The sequence below is a fragment of the Coregonus lavaretus genome, assembly GCF_964263955.1.
Source record: "Coregonus lavaretus genome assembly, contig: HAP1_SCAFFOLD_190, whole genome shotgun sequence".
Taxonomy (NCBI): Eukaryota; Metazoa; Chordata; class Actinopteri; order Salmoniformes; family Salmonidae; genus Coregonus; species Coregonus lavaretus.
In genome coordinates this window covers 215,834-232,500 of record NW_028164603.1, presented here as the reverse complement: position 1 = coordinate 232,500, position 16,667 = coordinate 215,834, and the positions used below count along the sequence as shown (strand labels likewise).

The 16,667-nt window shown below is 43.3% G+C and overlaps 1 protein-coding gene across 1 annotated transcript in view; it reads left to right on the top strand.

The window, feature by feature from the left end:
- The window catches only part of LOC311116864 (patched domain-containing protein 1-like), a gene marked incomplete at both ends in the record, with an annotated part of 78,283 nt that extends 75,786 nt beyond the window's left edge, over positions 1 to 2,497 (top strand). The window contains 2 exons of the mRNA XM_084191893.1: positions 563 to 899; positions 1,897 to 2,497. Coding sequence (XP_084048019.1) covers positions 563 to 899; positions 1,897 to 2,497 — 938 coding nt within the window. The remainder of the gene's footprint in view (positions 1 to 562; positions 900 to 1,896) is intronic.
- Positions 2,498 to 16,667: the final 14,170 nt, after the last annotated feature.

The following is a 16,667-nucleotide window of genomic DNA, read 5'->3' as shown; positions in this document are numbered from 1 at the left end:
GTAGAAGCTGCTAATAGTCTGGGTAGCCATGATTAGCTGTTCAGCAGTCTAATGGCTTGGGGGTAGAAGCTGCTAATAGTCTGGGTAGCCATGATTAGCTGTTCAGCAGTCTTATGGCTTGGGGGTAGAAGCTGCTAATAGTCTGGGTAGCCATGATTAGCTGTTCAGCAGTCTTATGGCTTGGGGGTAGAAGCTGTTAAGGAGCTTTTTGGTTCCAGACTTGACGCTCCAGTACCACTTGCTGTGAAGTCGCAGAGAGAACAGTCTATGACTAGGGTGGCTGGAGTCTTCGACAATCTTTAGGGCCTTCCTCTGACACCGCCTGGTATAGAGGTCCTGGATGGCAGGAAGCTCAGCCCCAGTGATGTACTGGGCCGTACGCACTACCCTCTGTAGTGCCTTACAGTTGGATACCGAGCAGTTGCCATACCAAGCAGTGATACAACCAGTCAGGATGCTCTCGATGGTGCAGCTGTAGAACTTTTTGAGTATTGTATTTTATGAAATGTGTTGTATAAATATTACTATTGGTATATGAATATAATTGTTATTATTGTTAAAGGGTTCCAGCGAATCAGCTGGCTGGAGAGCTACCTGGATTTCCTGACAGAACGGAACCTCTCCACTACCAGCCAATCACGTGATAGCTTTACGCGGATGCTCCGCCTCTCCTTCCTTCGCCAGCCGCAATTCGCTCATTTCGCCGATGACATCATCTTCGCTGAGCGCAATGAAGGGGAGGAGCCAGAGATGGCCGCATCACGTGTCTTCCTGGTTGCCAAGACAACGGAGAACAAGAGGGAGGAGATGTCCGTCCTGTTAGACACGCTGAGGCGTCTGTCTCTGACATCACGGGTCCGATTTCTCATCTTCAACCCCTCCTTCGTCTACCTGGACAGGTGGGTCAGGTGTGTGTGTGTTTGTGTGCATGTGGGTGCGTTTGTGTGTGTGTGCGTGTGTATGTGTGTGTGCGTGCGTGTTTGTGTGTGTGTGTGTGTTTGTGTGTGCGGATGTGTGTGAGAGAGCCTCAACTGGTCGGCACACTAATCTTGCCTGCCTGTATTTCTGTCTCTCTCTCCTCCTCTTTCTCTCCCCCCCTCTACCTGTCTTTCTGTCTCTCTCTCCTCCTCTCCCCCCCTCTACCTGTCTTTCTGTCTCTCTCTCCTCCTCTTTCCCTCTCCCCCCTCTCTACCTGTCTTTCTGTCTCTCTCTCCTCCTCTTTCCCTCTCTCCCCTCTCTACCTGTCTTTCTGTCTCTCTCTCCTCCTCTCCCCCTCTCCCCCTCTCCCCCCTCTCTACCTGTCTCTCTCTCTCTCTCTCTCTCCTCTTTCCCTCTCCCCCTCTCTACCTGTCTTTCTGTCTCTCTCTCCTCCTCTTTCTCTCCCCCTCTCTACCTGTCTTTCTGTCTCTCTCTCCTCCTCTCCCCCCTCTCTACCTGTATTTCTGTCTCTCTCTCCTCCTCTTTCTCTCCCCCTCTCTACCTGTCTTTCTGTCTCTCTCTCCTCCTCTCCCCCCTCTCTACCTGTCTTTCTGTCTCTCTCTCTCTCCTCTTTCCCTCTCCCCCCTCTCTACCTGTCTTTCTGTCTCTCTCTCTCCTCTTTCCCTCTCCCTCGCTTTACCTGTCTTTCTGTCTCTCTCTCTCTCTCTCTCCTCTTTCCCTCTCCCCCTCTTTACCTGTCTTTCTGTCGCTCTCTCCTCTTCTTTCCCTCTCCCCGTCTCTACCTGTCTTTCTGTCTCTCTCTGCTCCTCTTTCCCTCTCCCCCTTCTCTCTCTCTACCTCTTTTTCTCTTCATCTATCTTCCTTTCTTTCCATTTCTCTTCCTTTCACTCCTCCTCTCTCTGTTTCTCTCTTTCTCTTTCTCTCCTTCTCTCTCTGTTTCTCTCCTTCTCTCTCTAGGTATGCTGCAGCGGTGAGCTCTCCTCTGCGCCACTCCCTCATGGCGGTGTTGTTCCTGCTGGGTCTGTCCTCTCTAGCAGTGGTGGAGCCCCTAGTGGCCGTGTGGCTCAGTCTCACCCTCCTCTCTGTTCAGTTTGGTGTTCTGGGCTTCATGACTCTTTGGGGCGTGGAGCTGGACTGTGTGTCTGTGTTATGTCTGATCTCAGCGCTGGGTCACTCTGCAGACTGCTGTGGTCCTCTACTGGCCACATTCTCCTCTGGCCGGGGGGACAGCCGGACCGTGTGGGTCAGACTGGCGTTGGAGAGACATGGCGTCCCCTCTCTACAGACGTTGATCTGCTACACCGCAGCGCTGCTCCCTCTGGCCGCCGTCCGCTCCAACCTGACCCGCTCGCTGTTCCGTTGCCTAGTGCTGACGGCATTCTGTTCAGCGCTCCATGCCTTGGCCTTCCTTCCCACACTGCTCACCTTCCTGCCGCCCGCCAAGAAGACAGGAAGTAGACAGGGAGACAGAGGGGAAGGGGAGGGGCTTAGAGAGGAAGTGGAGTGTGTGGAGATGGTTGACAGCACCAGGGTGGTGGACCAGATCACCACCGTCTGACCAACAGGATGTGATGTCACAGGTTTTGATGGGGTCACTGAGGAGATGTTACCATGGCTACTGGCCTCTGTTGGCTGACGCCTCACAGGGCGTGGCCAATCAGAGCAAGGAATCAACAAGCTGCGTTTTCACATAGAGAGAGAGAAAGAGAGAGGGTGAGAAATTCAGATGATAGACAGATAGGGAGAGAGAAAGAAAGTCAGAGGGAGAGGTAAAGAGAGAGAGTAAGAAAGAGAGTGAGACAGAAAGAGTGAGACAGAGAGAGAGTGAGACAGAGAGAGAGTGAGACAGAGAGAGAGTGAGAGAGAGAGAGTGAGACAGAGAGAGAGTGAGACAGAGAGAGAGTGAGACAGAGAGAGAGTGAGACAGAGAGAGAGTGAGACAGAGAGAGAGTGAGACAGAGAGAGAGTGAGACAGAGAGAGAGTGAGACAGAGAGAGTGAGACAGAGAGAGAGTGAGACAGAGAGAGAGTGAGACAGAGAGAGAGTGAGACAGAGAGAGAGTGAGACAGAGAGAGAGTGAGACAGAGAGAGAGTGAGACAGAGAGAGAGTGAGACATAGAGAGAGTGGGTGGAGTAAGATAGAGAAAGAAAAGGAGAGAGGTGCTTTGTTTCCATGGTTACCCTCTTCTTGCCTCTTGTTGCAGTGTCATACAGTTATCAGAACACCCCCCCCCCCCCCCCCCCCCCCATCTTCTGCAGTCTGGATCTACTGAACACTGGATCTACTGCAGTCTGGATCTACTGAACACTGGAACTACTGCAGTCTGGATCTACTGAACACTGGATCTACTGAACACTGGATCTACTGCAATCTGGAACTACTGCAGTCTGGATCTACTGAACACTGGATCTACTGAACGCTGGATCTACTGAAGGTTGGATCTACTAAACACTGGATTTACTGCAGTCTGGTTCTACTGAACACTGAATCTACTGCAGTCCGGATCTACTGTACTCTGGATCTACTGCAGTCTGGATCTACTGAACACTGGATCTACTGCAGTCTGGATCTACTGAAGGCTGGATCTACTGAACACTGGATCTACTGCAGTCTGGATCTACTGAACACTGAAGCTACTGCAGTCCGGATATACTGTACTCTGGATCTACTGCAGTTTGGATCTACTGAACACTGGATCTACTGAATACTGGATCTACTGCAGTCTTGATCTACTGCAAGCTGGATCTACTTCTGTCTGGATCTACTGAACACTGGATCTACTGCAGACTGAATCTACTGCAGTCTAGATCTACTGCAATCTGGATCTACTGCAGTCTGAATCTACTTGACACTGGATCTACTGAACACTGGATCCACTGAAGACTGAATCTACTGAACACTGGATCTACTGCAGTCTTGACCTACTGCAATCTGGATCTACTGTAGTCTTGATCTACTGCAAGCTGAATCTACTGATGTCTGGATCTACTGAACACTGGATCTACTGCAGACTGAAACTACTGCAGTCTGGATCTACTGCAGTCTGGATCTACTGCAGACTGGATCTACTGAACAGTGGACCTACTGCAGTCTGGAACTACTGCAATCTGGATCTACTGCAGAGTGGATCTACTGCAGACTGGATCTACTGCAGACTGGATCTACTGAACACTGGATCTAATATGGTCTCACAGAGACTTTGACATCAATAAGATTTCCTGTGTCAATGGAGGAAAGGTTTTAGTGATGTCAGAAACCCTTCATGAACTATTGTCCAATCAGAGACTTCTAACCCTGAATGAGAGGGATGTCAGTCAGTTGTCATAGTAACTATTGACCTGTGGAACACTGTGTATGTTACATTCACCTATGAATCATCTGTTTATCCCAAACTACACAGAATAGAGGACCAGTGATACCGTATAGAGCTCCACAGTGGAGGTGTCATAATACCCATAAAACCTAGTGGTCAAACAGGGAAATGGTTCAAATCGTTTTTCCACCATTCGTTTTTGTCATAGGGGATTTGAGAAACTCTTAAAATAAGGGCTGTGTTTCATGTAGGCTTACCTTGGCGTGACGTTTTGATAACTATGTATATCTCTCCAGGACAAGGTGACTTTTATCAATATATTCGGCTCTTTTTACTCTCAGATTCTAAAAAATGCTAATTAGCATAAAAGTAGACATCATGCAAAACTACAAATCCCTGCAAGCTCCTACACGTCATCTCTAGCTGACACCTTTGCTAACAGGTATTGTGTCAATTCAAAACTTAAACAAGACAGTTCACGGAATTGTCCATTTAAAGAAATGTAGCCAATTTATTCATTACTACATTTAGCTAACATTAGATAGATAATCCAGAGATTCTTACCTTTGCCTCAATTCGGCAGTCTATTCCAGATCATCATGGCATTTGTAGTTCTTTATGATAGCCACATTAGCAACTCATTAGCATTTCATTTTGGGGTGGGTAAATACAGGCGAATATATTGATAAAAGTCACCTTGTCCTAGAGAGATCGGTTATCAAAAAGTCACACCAGGGTAAGCCTACACGAAACACAGCCCTTGTTTTAAGTGTTTCTAAAATCCCCTATGGGAAAAATTAATGGTGGAAAAACGATAAGAACCATTTCCCTGTTTGACTTCTAGGTTTTATGGGTGTTATGACTTATACTGTGGTACTCTATATCAGGTAATAGAGGAGCAGTGATACCGTACTACAGGTAATAGAGGAGCAGTGATACCGTATTACAGGTAATAGAGGAGCAGTGATACCGTATTACAGGTAATAGAGGAGCAGTGATACCGTATTACAGGTAATAGAGGAGCAGTGATACCGTATTACAGGTTATAGAGGAGCAGTGATACCATATTACAGGTAATAGAGGAGCAGTGATACCATATTACAGGTAATAGAGGAGCAGTGATACCATACTACAGGTAATAGAGGAGCAGTGATACCGTATTACAGGTAATAGAGGAGCAGTGATACCGTATTACAGGTAATAGAGGAGCAGTGATACCGTATTACAGGTAATAGAGGAGCAGTGATACCGTATTACAGGTAATAGAGGAGCAGTGATACCATACTACAGGTAATAGAGGAGCAGTGATACCGTATTACAGGTAATAGAGGAGCAGTGATACCGTATTACAGGTAATAGAGGAGCAGTAATACATTATTACAGGTAATAGAGGAGCAGTGATACCATATTACAGGTAATAGAGGAGCAGTGATACCGAATTACAGGTAATAGAGGAGCAGTGATACCGAATTACAGGTAATAGAGGAGCAGTAATACAGTATTACAGGTAATAGAGGAGCAGTGATACAGTATTACAGGTAATAGAGGAGCAGTGATACCATACTACAGGTAATAGAGGAGCAGCGATACAGTATTACAGGTAATAGAGGAGCAGTGATACCGAATTACAGGTAATAGAGGAGCAGTAATACATTATTACAGGTAATAGAGGAGCAGTGATACCGTATTACAGGTAATAGAGGAGTAGTGATACCGTATTACAGGTAATAGGGGAGCAGTGATACCGTATTACAGGTAATAGAGGAGTAGTGATACCATACTACAGGTAATAGAGGAGCAGTGATACCATATTACAAAATGTAACAGAGGAGCAGTGATACCCTATTACAGATAATAGAGGAGCCTTGATACCGTATTACAGGTAATAGAGGAGCAGTGATACAGTATTACAGGTTATAGAGGAGCAAATAAAATTTTATTTGCCACATGCGCTGAATACAACAGTGAAATGCTTACTTACAAGCCCTTAACAACAATGCAGTTTTAAGAAAATAAAAAAAAGTGTTAAGTAAAAAATAGATAAGTAAAAAATAAAAATAGCAAATAATTAAAGAGCAGCAGTAAAATAAAATAACAGTAGCGAGGCTATGTACAGGGGGTACCGGTACAAAGTCAATGTACGGGGGCACCGGTTAGTCGAGGTAATTGAGGTATATCGCGGTAATTTACATACCTCAATTACCTCAACTTACCTCAAGTACTGTACGGTATATACAGATGAAGTCGGAAGTTTACATACACCTTAGCCAAGTACCTGACATTTAATCCTAGTACAAATTCCCTGTCTTAGGTCAGTTAGGATCACCATTTTATTTTAAGAATGTGAAATGTCAGAATAATAGTAGAGAGAATTATTTATTTCAGCTTTTATTTATTTCATCACATTTCCAGTGGGTCAGAAGTTTACATACCACCCATACACAAAAATGTATGCACGCACGACTGTAAGTCGCTTTGGATAAAAGCGTCTGCTAAATGGCATATTATTATTATTATTATTATTATTATTATTACATACACTCAATTAGTATTTGGTAGCATTGCCTTTAAATTGTTTAACTTAGCCTTCCACAAGCTTCCGACAATAAGTTGGGTGAATTTTGGCCCATTCCACCTGACAGAGCTGGTGTAACTGAGTCAGGTTTGTAGGCCTCCTTGCTCGCACACGCTTTTTCATTTCTGCCCACAAATGTTCTATAGGATTGAGGTCAGGCCTTTGTGATGGCCACTCCAATACCTTGACTTTGTTGTCCTTAAGCCATTTTGCCACAACTTTGGAAGTTTGCTTGTGGTCATTGTCCCATTTATTTATTTTTATCTTTATTTTAACATGGAAAAACAGACTGAGACCTGGATCTCTTTTACGGCTGTGCCCTGTGTAAACATGTTGACATGTACAGTTTTAGACAAACAGACAAGAACATTTCAAACATACAAAACAAAAACACAATTCAACAGATACAATCACAAACAACATCATATTGATCCTCCATAACATTTTTAAAATGGGCAAGGGACACCAGAGTGTCTAACTTAAGTTGGATCTGCAGTTTGTTCCATAAATAAGGTGCAAAGGAACTGAAGGCAGTCCTACCCAACTCTGTGGAGACCACAGGAGTCTCTAATGTAATCCACATCTGTGATCTGGTTTTAAAATTAGTATATCTAGTGGAAATTAATGATGATATATATGGAGGTAGTTTTAAAAGAAGTGCTTTATAAATAAACAAGAGAGCATGTTGCTCTCGCCTCACAGATAGAGAGGCCCAACCCACATGTTGATATAGGATACAGTGATGAGTTTTGTAACTATCACCCGTGATAAACCTGAGTGCACAATGGTAAATAGCATCCAGTGGTTTTAATGTGTTTGCCGATGCATGCATATAGATAATATCACCATAATCTAAAACGGACATAAAAGTAGCCTGCACAATTTGTTTTCTATTTACGGAGGACAGACAAGCCCTGTTTCTGTAAAGGAACACTATCTTGAATTTGAGCTTTTTTCCCAATTCAGTAACATGTTTTTTAAAAGAAAGAGTTTAAGCTGTAAAAGAGACCCCTGTAGTATCCAACTGCATTAAAGCTTGGTCCGCTGTTGGAGCGATAGAGTATATCACTGGGTCATCTGCATATAAATGGAATTTACAATATCTGACATCATCACCAATGTTGTTTATATAAAGTGAGAAGAATAGTGGGCCAATTATTGAACCCTGAGTGACCCCTTTAAGTAACTGTAAGGGGTCAGACTTGACCCCGTCGACCATGACGGCCTGAGTTCTATCTTTAAAATAGTCATAAAACCATCGACAGGCATCAGTGCCCAGTCCTATAGATGACAGCTTACTCAAAAGGATAGCATGGTCTACAGTGTCAAAAGCTTTTGACAAATCTACAAACAACGCAGCACAGTGCTTTCTATCATCTAAGGCATTTGCAATATCATTTACAACAAGCATAGTGGCCGATGTGGTACTGTGTTTAGATCTAAAACCAGATTGATTGGGGCTAAAAATACTGTTAACAGAAAGAAAAGATTTTAACTGTTTGTTGACTATAGATTCTAGGATCTTTGCCAGACAAGGGAGCCTAGAGATGGGTCGATAGTTATCCAAATCACTACCGTCACCTCCCTTATGTAATGGCAGAACAAAAGCTGCTTTCAATACCTTAGGGATATTTCCTGTGCTTAATGTTAGATAAAAAATGTGTGTCACTGAACCAGCAATGATAGGTGCAGCACACTTAAGTAAGTATGGGTCTAAATTGTCAGCGCCTAAGGATTTCTTAGTATCAATGGCACACAGGGCAGCTAGAACCTCTGCTTCAGTTATTTTCTGGAAACTAAAAACAGGGTTACCATTTTTCAGAGTAACGGTTGAAAAGCAAGACGAAAAATCAACTAACTGGCCAGTACCACAATGGCCACTTTTCTTTTCAAATAAAAAACCAGCAGAGATGAAATGCTTATTAAAAGCATCACAAATATAATTTTTTTCACTTAGAATACAGGAGTCTGAGATAATTTGCTTAGGAAGAGAAACAGCAGAATTCCCCCGTTTCAGTGAATTAACGGTTTTCCAGAATTTTGCAGGATCTCCTGCAGAATCTGTCATAGCATTAAGGAAGTTATTTGATTTTGCCTTTTTGACAGCTGCAGTACATTTATTTCTCAATTGCCTAAAAAAACAGCCAATCAGCTGGAGTACCTGTTTTCCTCGCCAAGGCCCAGAAAAAAGACAGAAAAAGACCTGACAATTCAGGAGAGAACCAAGAACTGGTTCGGTTTCTTACTCTGTGCTTCTGAAGCGGGGCGTGTTTATCAGACATAGAGGGAACAATAGAAGAGAAAAAAGCAAGGGCTAAAACCGGGTCCAGAAAGCAGCAAGTGGATAAAAGCTCAGAGTGATATAAGTCAAGGATAAAAGCTTGCTGTGAGAAATGTTTATAATTTCTCTTAGAGATTATACAGGGACCAGAGTGTTTCAGCCTGGTATCTCTAATACAAGCAATAGAGCAGTGGTCACTGATATCATTTGAAAACCCCCACTGGCTGTGTATTTATGGGGGGTATTTTTAGAATAATGTCTAGTAGAGTAGATTTGACTGGATTCTTAAAGTTGGTTGGTTTAGTTATCAGCTGAGTCAGATTTAGCTCAGTACAAATATCTTTTAATTTATCGGATACTGGTGAAAGCCAATCCAGGTTAAAATCTCCCAAAATCAGTAATTCAGAGAGTTTGCATAGTCAGACAGTATATCAGATAGTTTGCATAGAGTACAAGGAGGAGCTGGGGGGGGGGGCGATATACCCCAGCTAGAGTTAAATTAGCATTATTACCAAGTACCACATTTAAAACTAGACATTCATATTGCTTTGGGACAGAGGTTGATATGGACACAGAAACATTTAAGCAGCATTTTACATAAATCGCGATACCACCACCTCTACCAACTCTATCAGCTCTATAAATATTGTACCCAATCAACTGAACATCTGAATCAGGCACAGAATCACACAGCCACGATTCAGATACAATCAGTACATCAACATTTGATTTTGAGACCAACATTTCAATAAAGTCCAACTTTTGGATCAGGCTTCTAGCATTCAAATGAATTATTCCAATGCCATTGCTACGGGAATTCATATCAGATGGAGTATCCAAGGTAGCACCTGAAGCTGCACTGAATGAGCAATAAACCATTTTTCGGGCTATTGACAGAGCTCCATTTTATGGGGACAAGATTACTACTAACAATACCTCTCTGCATGTAAGTAGTATTCGCAATACGGTGATTGGACAATAATCTAGGAATTGCAGAAAGGTTGTTAGCGGAAGTTTGTTCCATATTTGCAATTGAGGGACTAATTAATGAAACTAGGAGAGGAGCATTGAACATAGTCTGATAGGGGAGCGTACAATCCCAAAAGTCAACCCCCGAAAATACACAACGTCAGGTATCAAAGGCGCTACATGAGGCAAGAGTAAGAGACATGTTGGTGGAGAGGATGATGGAGCCATACCTGTTAAGATGACATGTTGGTGGAGAGGATGCTGGAGCCATACCTGTTAAGATGACATGTTGGTGGAGAGGATGCTGGAGCCATACCTGTTAAGATGACATGTTGGTGGAGAGGATGCTGGAGCCATACCTGTTAAGATGACATGTTGGTGGAGAGGATGCTGGAGCCATACCTGTTAAGATGACATGTTGGTGGAGAGGATGCTGGAGCCATACCTGTTAAGATGACATGTTGGTGGAGAGGATGCTGGAGCCATACCTGTTAAGATGACATGTTGGTGGAGAGGATGCTGGAGCCATACCTGTTAAGATGACATGTTGGTGGAGAGGATGCTGGAGCCATACCTGTTAAGATGGAAATTGTCCCGAAGAAATAGACCTTGAATCTCCTCCCCAATTGTAGCACTTCCGAAACATTTGATGGATTCCGTTTCCTGGAGTGCTTTACTCCCCGGACAGCAATCCAGGCATCCTGAGGCGGAGCAGAAGGGGTGGAACAGACCGGGCCCTTCGGTTTAGCTCCTAGCCTGGGCCATGGCTCATTTAAGGGAACCGAATGGAGTTTCTCCATTACAGGCTCCCCAGAAGTGGAGGTGCCGAGCCAGGGGCAGGTGACGTCATCGATTTTGGAGGTGGTTTGTGCAACCATGGAGTCCAGGAAATCCTCGTCCTCCTTGATCTGGCGCAAGACAGATACTCTCCCTTCCAGCTCAGCGACTCTCTGGCTCAGGTACTGGCAGGTGGTACATCCAGGGGTGAGCGAAGCCATGAGAGACATCCAACTTTCAGCTTGCTCCTCTCTGTAGGTCATCTCGTCGTTGTTGGTAACCAGGAATCTGGGACACAAACTTGTGGTCCCAGCCGTAAAGGCTGACCGCGTCGCGGAATCAGTAGCAATGCAAACTTTAGCTATGATTTAAAAACGATCTTATAAAAACAACAAACCGAGTGTAGGCAGTACACGGTTCTGTTGCGCGCTCTGATGACGTCTGTTGCGTGATGACGTGTTGGGTGCAATGACAAGGAAAAAAGGATTGAGACAGGAGAGAGGAAGGAACGGCGCTGGTGGAGATGCGACCAAGCTTTAACTTCCTGACTGATGTCTTGAGATGTTGCTTCAATATATCCACATAATTTTCCTTCTTCATGATGCCATCTATTTTGTGAGGTGCACCGGTCCCTCCTGCAGCAAAACACCCCCACAGCATGATGCTGCCACCCCCGTGCTTCACGTTGGGATGGTGTTCTTCGGCTTGCAAGCATCCCCCTTTTTCCTTCAAACATAACGAGGGTCATTATGGCCAAACAGTTCTATTTTTGTTTCATCAGACCAGAGGGCATTTCTCCAAAAAGTACGATCTTTGTCCCCATGTGCAGTTGCAAACCGTAGTCTGGCTTTTTTATGGCGGTTTTGGAGCAGTGGCTTCTTATTTGCTACAATTTATTTTCTGAGGTCTTGGCTGATTTCTTTTGATTTTCCCATGATGTCAAGCAAAGAGGCACTGTGTTTGAAGGTAGGCCTTGAAATACATCCACAGGTACACCTCCAATTGACTCAAATTATGTCAATTAGCCTATAATAAGCTTCTAAAGCCATGACATAATTTTCTGGAATTTTCCAAGCTGTTTAAAGGCACAGTCAACTTAGTGTATGTAAACTTCTGACCCACTGGAATTGTGATACAGTGAATTGTAAGTGAAATAATCTGTCTGTACACAATTGTTGGAAAAATGACTTGTGTCATTCACAAAGTAGACTTGCAAAAACGATAGCTTGTTAACAAGAAATTTGTGGAGTGGTTGAAAAACGAGCTTTAATGACTCCAACCTAAGTGTATGTAAATCTCCGACTTCAACTGCATTACAGCTAACAGAGGAGCAGTGATACCATATTACAGCTAACAGAGGAGCAGTGATACCATATTACAGTTAACAGAGGAGCAGTGATACCATATTACAGGTAATAGAGGAGCAGTGATACCATATTACAGCTAACAGAGGAGCAGTGATACCATATTACAGCTAACAGAGGAGCAGCGATACCATATTACAGTTAACAGAGGAGCAGTGATACCATATTACAGCTAACAGAGGAGCAGCGATACCATATTACAGCTAACAGAGGAGCAGCGATACCATATTACAGTTAACAGAGGAACAGTGATACCATATTACAGCTAACAGAGGAGCAGTGATACCATATTACAGCTAACAGAGGAGCAGTGATACCATATTACAGTTAACAGAGGAGCAGTGATACCATATTACAGCTAACAGAGGAGCAGTGATACCATATTACAGCTAACAGAGGAGCAGTGATACCATATTACAGGTAATAGAGGAGCAGTGATACCATATTACAGCTAACAGAGGAGCAGCGATACCATATTACAGGTAATAGAGGAGCAGTGATACCATATTACAGGTAATAGAGGAGCAGTGATACCATATTACAGGTAATAGAGGAGCTGTGATTATGGGGTCAAAAATATTATAAATACTTTACAGACTTTAGAAATACACCAAAAACAGGAAAATCTACCCTCAGAAATCAGTCAGACTAATGAATAAAATGAAATGTGTTTGAATCCTAAATCGACCCTTAGCCCCTGTTTCACAGGCCTAGGTACTCCAGTATTCTAGTCTACTACTGTATATCACCCTATTCCCTACATAGTGCACTACTTTTGGCCTGAGCTCTGGATTAGAGACTTCCACAGGGATCAGTCTTGTGTTCTGTTGGTGTTTCTGTCAGCTAGAAGAATAAAGACACACATGTTTCTGGGTCTCCGTGTCTTTTAGTGTGACGGACACACACACACACACACACACACACACACACACACACACACACACTCTGTCTGTCTGTCTGTCTGTCTGTCTGTCTGTCTGTCTGTCTGTCTGTCTGTCTCTCTCTCTCTCTCTCTCTCTCTCTCTCTCTCTCTCTGTCTGTCTGTCTGTCTGTCTGTCTGTCTGTCTGTCTGTCTGTCTGTCTGTCTGTCTGTCTGTCTGTCTGTCTGTCTGTCTGTCTATCTATCTATCTATCTATCTATCTATCTATCTATCTATCTATCTATCTATCTATCTATCTATCTATCTGTGCCTATGTTTGTGTTGCTTCACAGTCCCCGCTGTTCCATAAGGTGTATTTTCATCTGTTTTTTAAAATCTGATTCTACTGCTTGCATCAGTTACTTGATGTGGAATAGAGTTCCATGTAGTCATGGCTCTATGTAGTACTGTGCGCCTCCCATAGTCTGTTCTGGACTTGGGGACTGTGAAGAGATCTCTGGTGGCATGTCTTGTGGGGTATGCGTGGGTGTCTGAGCTGTGTGCTAGTAGTTTAAACAGACAGCTCTGTGCTTTCAACATGTCAATACCTCTCACAAATACCAGTAGTGATGAAGTCAATCTCTCCTCTACTTTGAGCCAGGAGAGATTGACATGCATATTATTAATGTTAGCTCTCTGTGTACATCCAAGGGCCAGCCGTGCTGCCCTGTTCTGAGCCAATTGCAAATTTCCTAAGTCCCTCTTTGTTGCATCTGACCACACGACTGAACAGTAGTCCAGGTGCAACAAAACTAGGGCCTGTAGGACCTGCCTTGTTGATAGTGCTGTTAAGAAGGCAGAAGAGCGCTTTATTATGGACGGACTTCTCCCCATCTTAGCTACTGTTGTATCAATATGTTTTGACCTTGACAGTTTACAATCCAGGGTTACTCCAAGCAGTTTAGTCACCTCAACTTGCTCAATTTCCACATTATTCATTACAAAATGTATTTGAGGTTCAGGGTTTAGTGAATGATTTGTCCCAAATACAATGCTTTTAGTTTTTGAAATATTTAGCGCTAACTTATTCCTTGCCACCCATTCTGAAACTAACTCCAGCTCTTTGTTAAGTGTTGCAGTCATTTCAGTCGCTGTAGTAGCTGACGTGTATAGTGTTGAGTCATCAGCATACATAGACACACAGTCTTTACTCAGAGCCAATGGCATGTTGATAGTAAAGATTGAAAAAAGTAAGGGGCCTAGACAGCTGCCCTGGGGAATTCCTGATTCTACCTGGATGATGTTGGAGAGGCTTCCATTAAAGAACACCCTCTGTGTTCTGTTAGACAGGTAACTCTTTATCAACAATATAGCAGGGGGTGTAAAGCCATAACACATACGTTTTTCCAGCAGCAGACTATGATCTATAATGTCAAAAGCCGCAATGACATCTATCAAAACATCCCCCACAATCTTTTTATCATCAATTTCTCTCAGCCAATCATCAGTCATTTGTGTAAGTGCTGTGCTTGTTCAATGTCCTTCCCTATAAGCATGCTTGTCAATTTGTTTACTGTAAAATAGCATTGTATCCGGTCAAGCACCATTTTTTCTAAAACTTTACGAAGGGTTGGTAACAGGCTGATTGGTCAGCTATTTGAGCCAGTAAAGGGGGCTTTACTATTCTTAGGTAGCGGAATGACTTTTGCTTCCCTCCAGGCCTGAGGGCACATGCTTTCTAGAAGGTTTAAATTGAAGATATGGCAATATCGTCCACTATTATCCTCAGTAATTTTCCATCCAAGTTGTCAGACCCCGGTGGCTTGTCATTGTTGATAGACAACAATACTTTTTTCACCTCTTCCACACTCACTTTACGGAATTCAAAATTACAATTCTTGTCTTTCATAATTTGATCAGATATACTTGGATGTGTAGTGTCAGCATTTGTTGCTGGCATGTCATGCCTAAGTTTGCTAATCTTGCCAATGAAAAAATCATTAAAGCAGTTGGCAATATCAGTCGGTTTTGTAATGAATGAGCCATCTGATTCAATGAATGATGGAGCTGAGTTTTCCCCAAAATGTAATTTAAGGTGCTCCAAAGCTTTTTACTATAATTCTTTATGTCATTTATCTTTGTTTCATAGTGTAGTTACTTCTTCTTTTTATTCAGTTTAGTCACATGATTTCTCAGTTTGCAATACGTTTGCCAATCAGTTGTGCAGCCAGACTTATTTGCCATTCCTTTTGCCTCATCCCTCTCAACCATACAATTTTTCAATTCCTCATCAATCCACGGGGATTTAACAGTTTTTACAGTCATTTTCTTAATGGGTGCATGCTTATTAGTAACTGGAATAAGCAATTTCATAAATATGTCAAGTGCAACATCTGTTTGCTTCTCATTACACACCACGGACCAACATATATTCTTTACATCAACAACATAGGAATCACTACAAAACTTATTGTATGACCTCCTATACACTATATTAGGCCCAGCCTTTAGAACTTTGGTTTTCCTAGATCAAATCAAATCAAATCAAATGTAATTTGTCACATGCGCCGAATACAACAGGTGTAGACCTTACCGTGAAATGCTTACTTACAAGCCCTTAACCAACAATGCAGTTCAAGAAATAAAGTTATGAAAATATTTACTAAATAAACTAAAGCAAAATCAAATCAAATCAAATCAAAAAGTAACAAAAGACAATTGCATAACAATAATGAGGCTATATACAGGGGTACCGGTACCGGGTCAATGTGGGGGTACAGGTTAGTCCAGGTAATAATGAGGCTATATACAGGGGGTACCGGTACCGGGTCAATGTGGGGGTACAGGTTAGTCCAGGTAATAATGAGGCTATATACAGGGGTACCGGTACCGGGTCAATGTGGGGGTACAGGTTAGTCCAGGTAATAATGAGGCTATATACAGGGGGTACCAGTACCGGGTCAATGTGGGGGTACAGGTTAGTCTAGGTAATAACGAGGCTATATACAGGGGGTACTGGTACCGAGTCAATGTGTGGGTACAGGTTAGTCCAGGTAATAACAAGGCTATATACAGGGGGTACCGGTACCGGGTCAATGTGGGGGTACAGGTTAGTCCAGGTCATTTGTAAATTGACTATGCATAGAGAATAGACAGTGAGTAGCAGCAGTGTAAAAACAATGGGTCAATGTAAATAGTCTGGGTGGCCATTTGATTAATTGTTCAGCAGTCTTATGGCTTGAGGGTAGAAGCTGGTAAGGAGCCTTTTGGACCTAGATTTGGCGCTCCGGTAACGCTTGCTGTGCGGTAGCAGAGAGAACAGTCTATGACTAGGGTGACTGGAGTCTTTGACAATTTTTTGGGCCTTCCTCTGACACCGCCTGGTATAGAGGTCCTAGATGGCAGGAAGCTTGGCCCTGGTGATGTACTGGGCCATACGCACTACCCTCTGTAGCACCTTACGGTCAGATGCAGAGCAGTTGCCATACCAGGCGGTGATGCAACCAGTCAGGATGGTCTCGATGGTGCAGCTGTATAACTTTTTGAGGATCTGAGGACCCATGCCAAATCTTTACAGTCTCCTGAAGG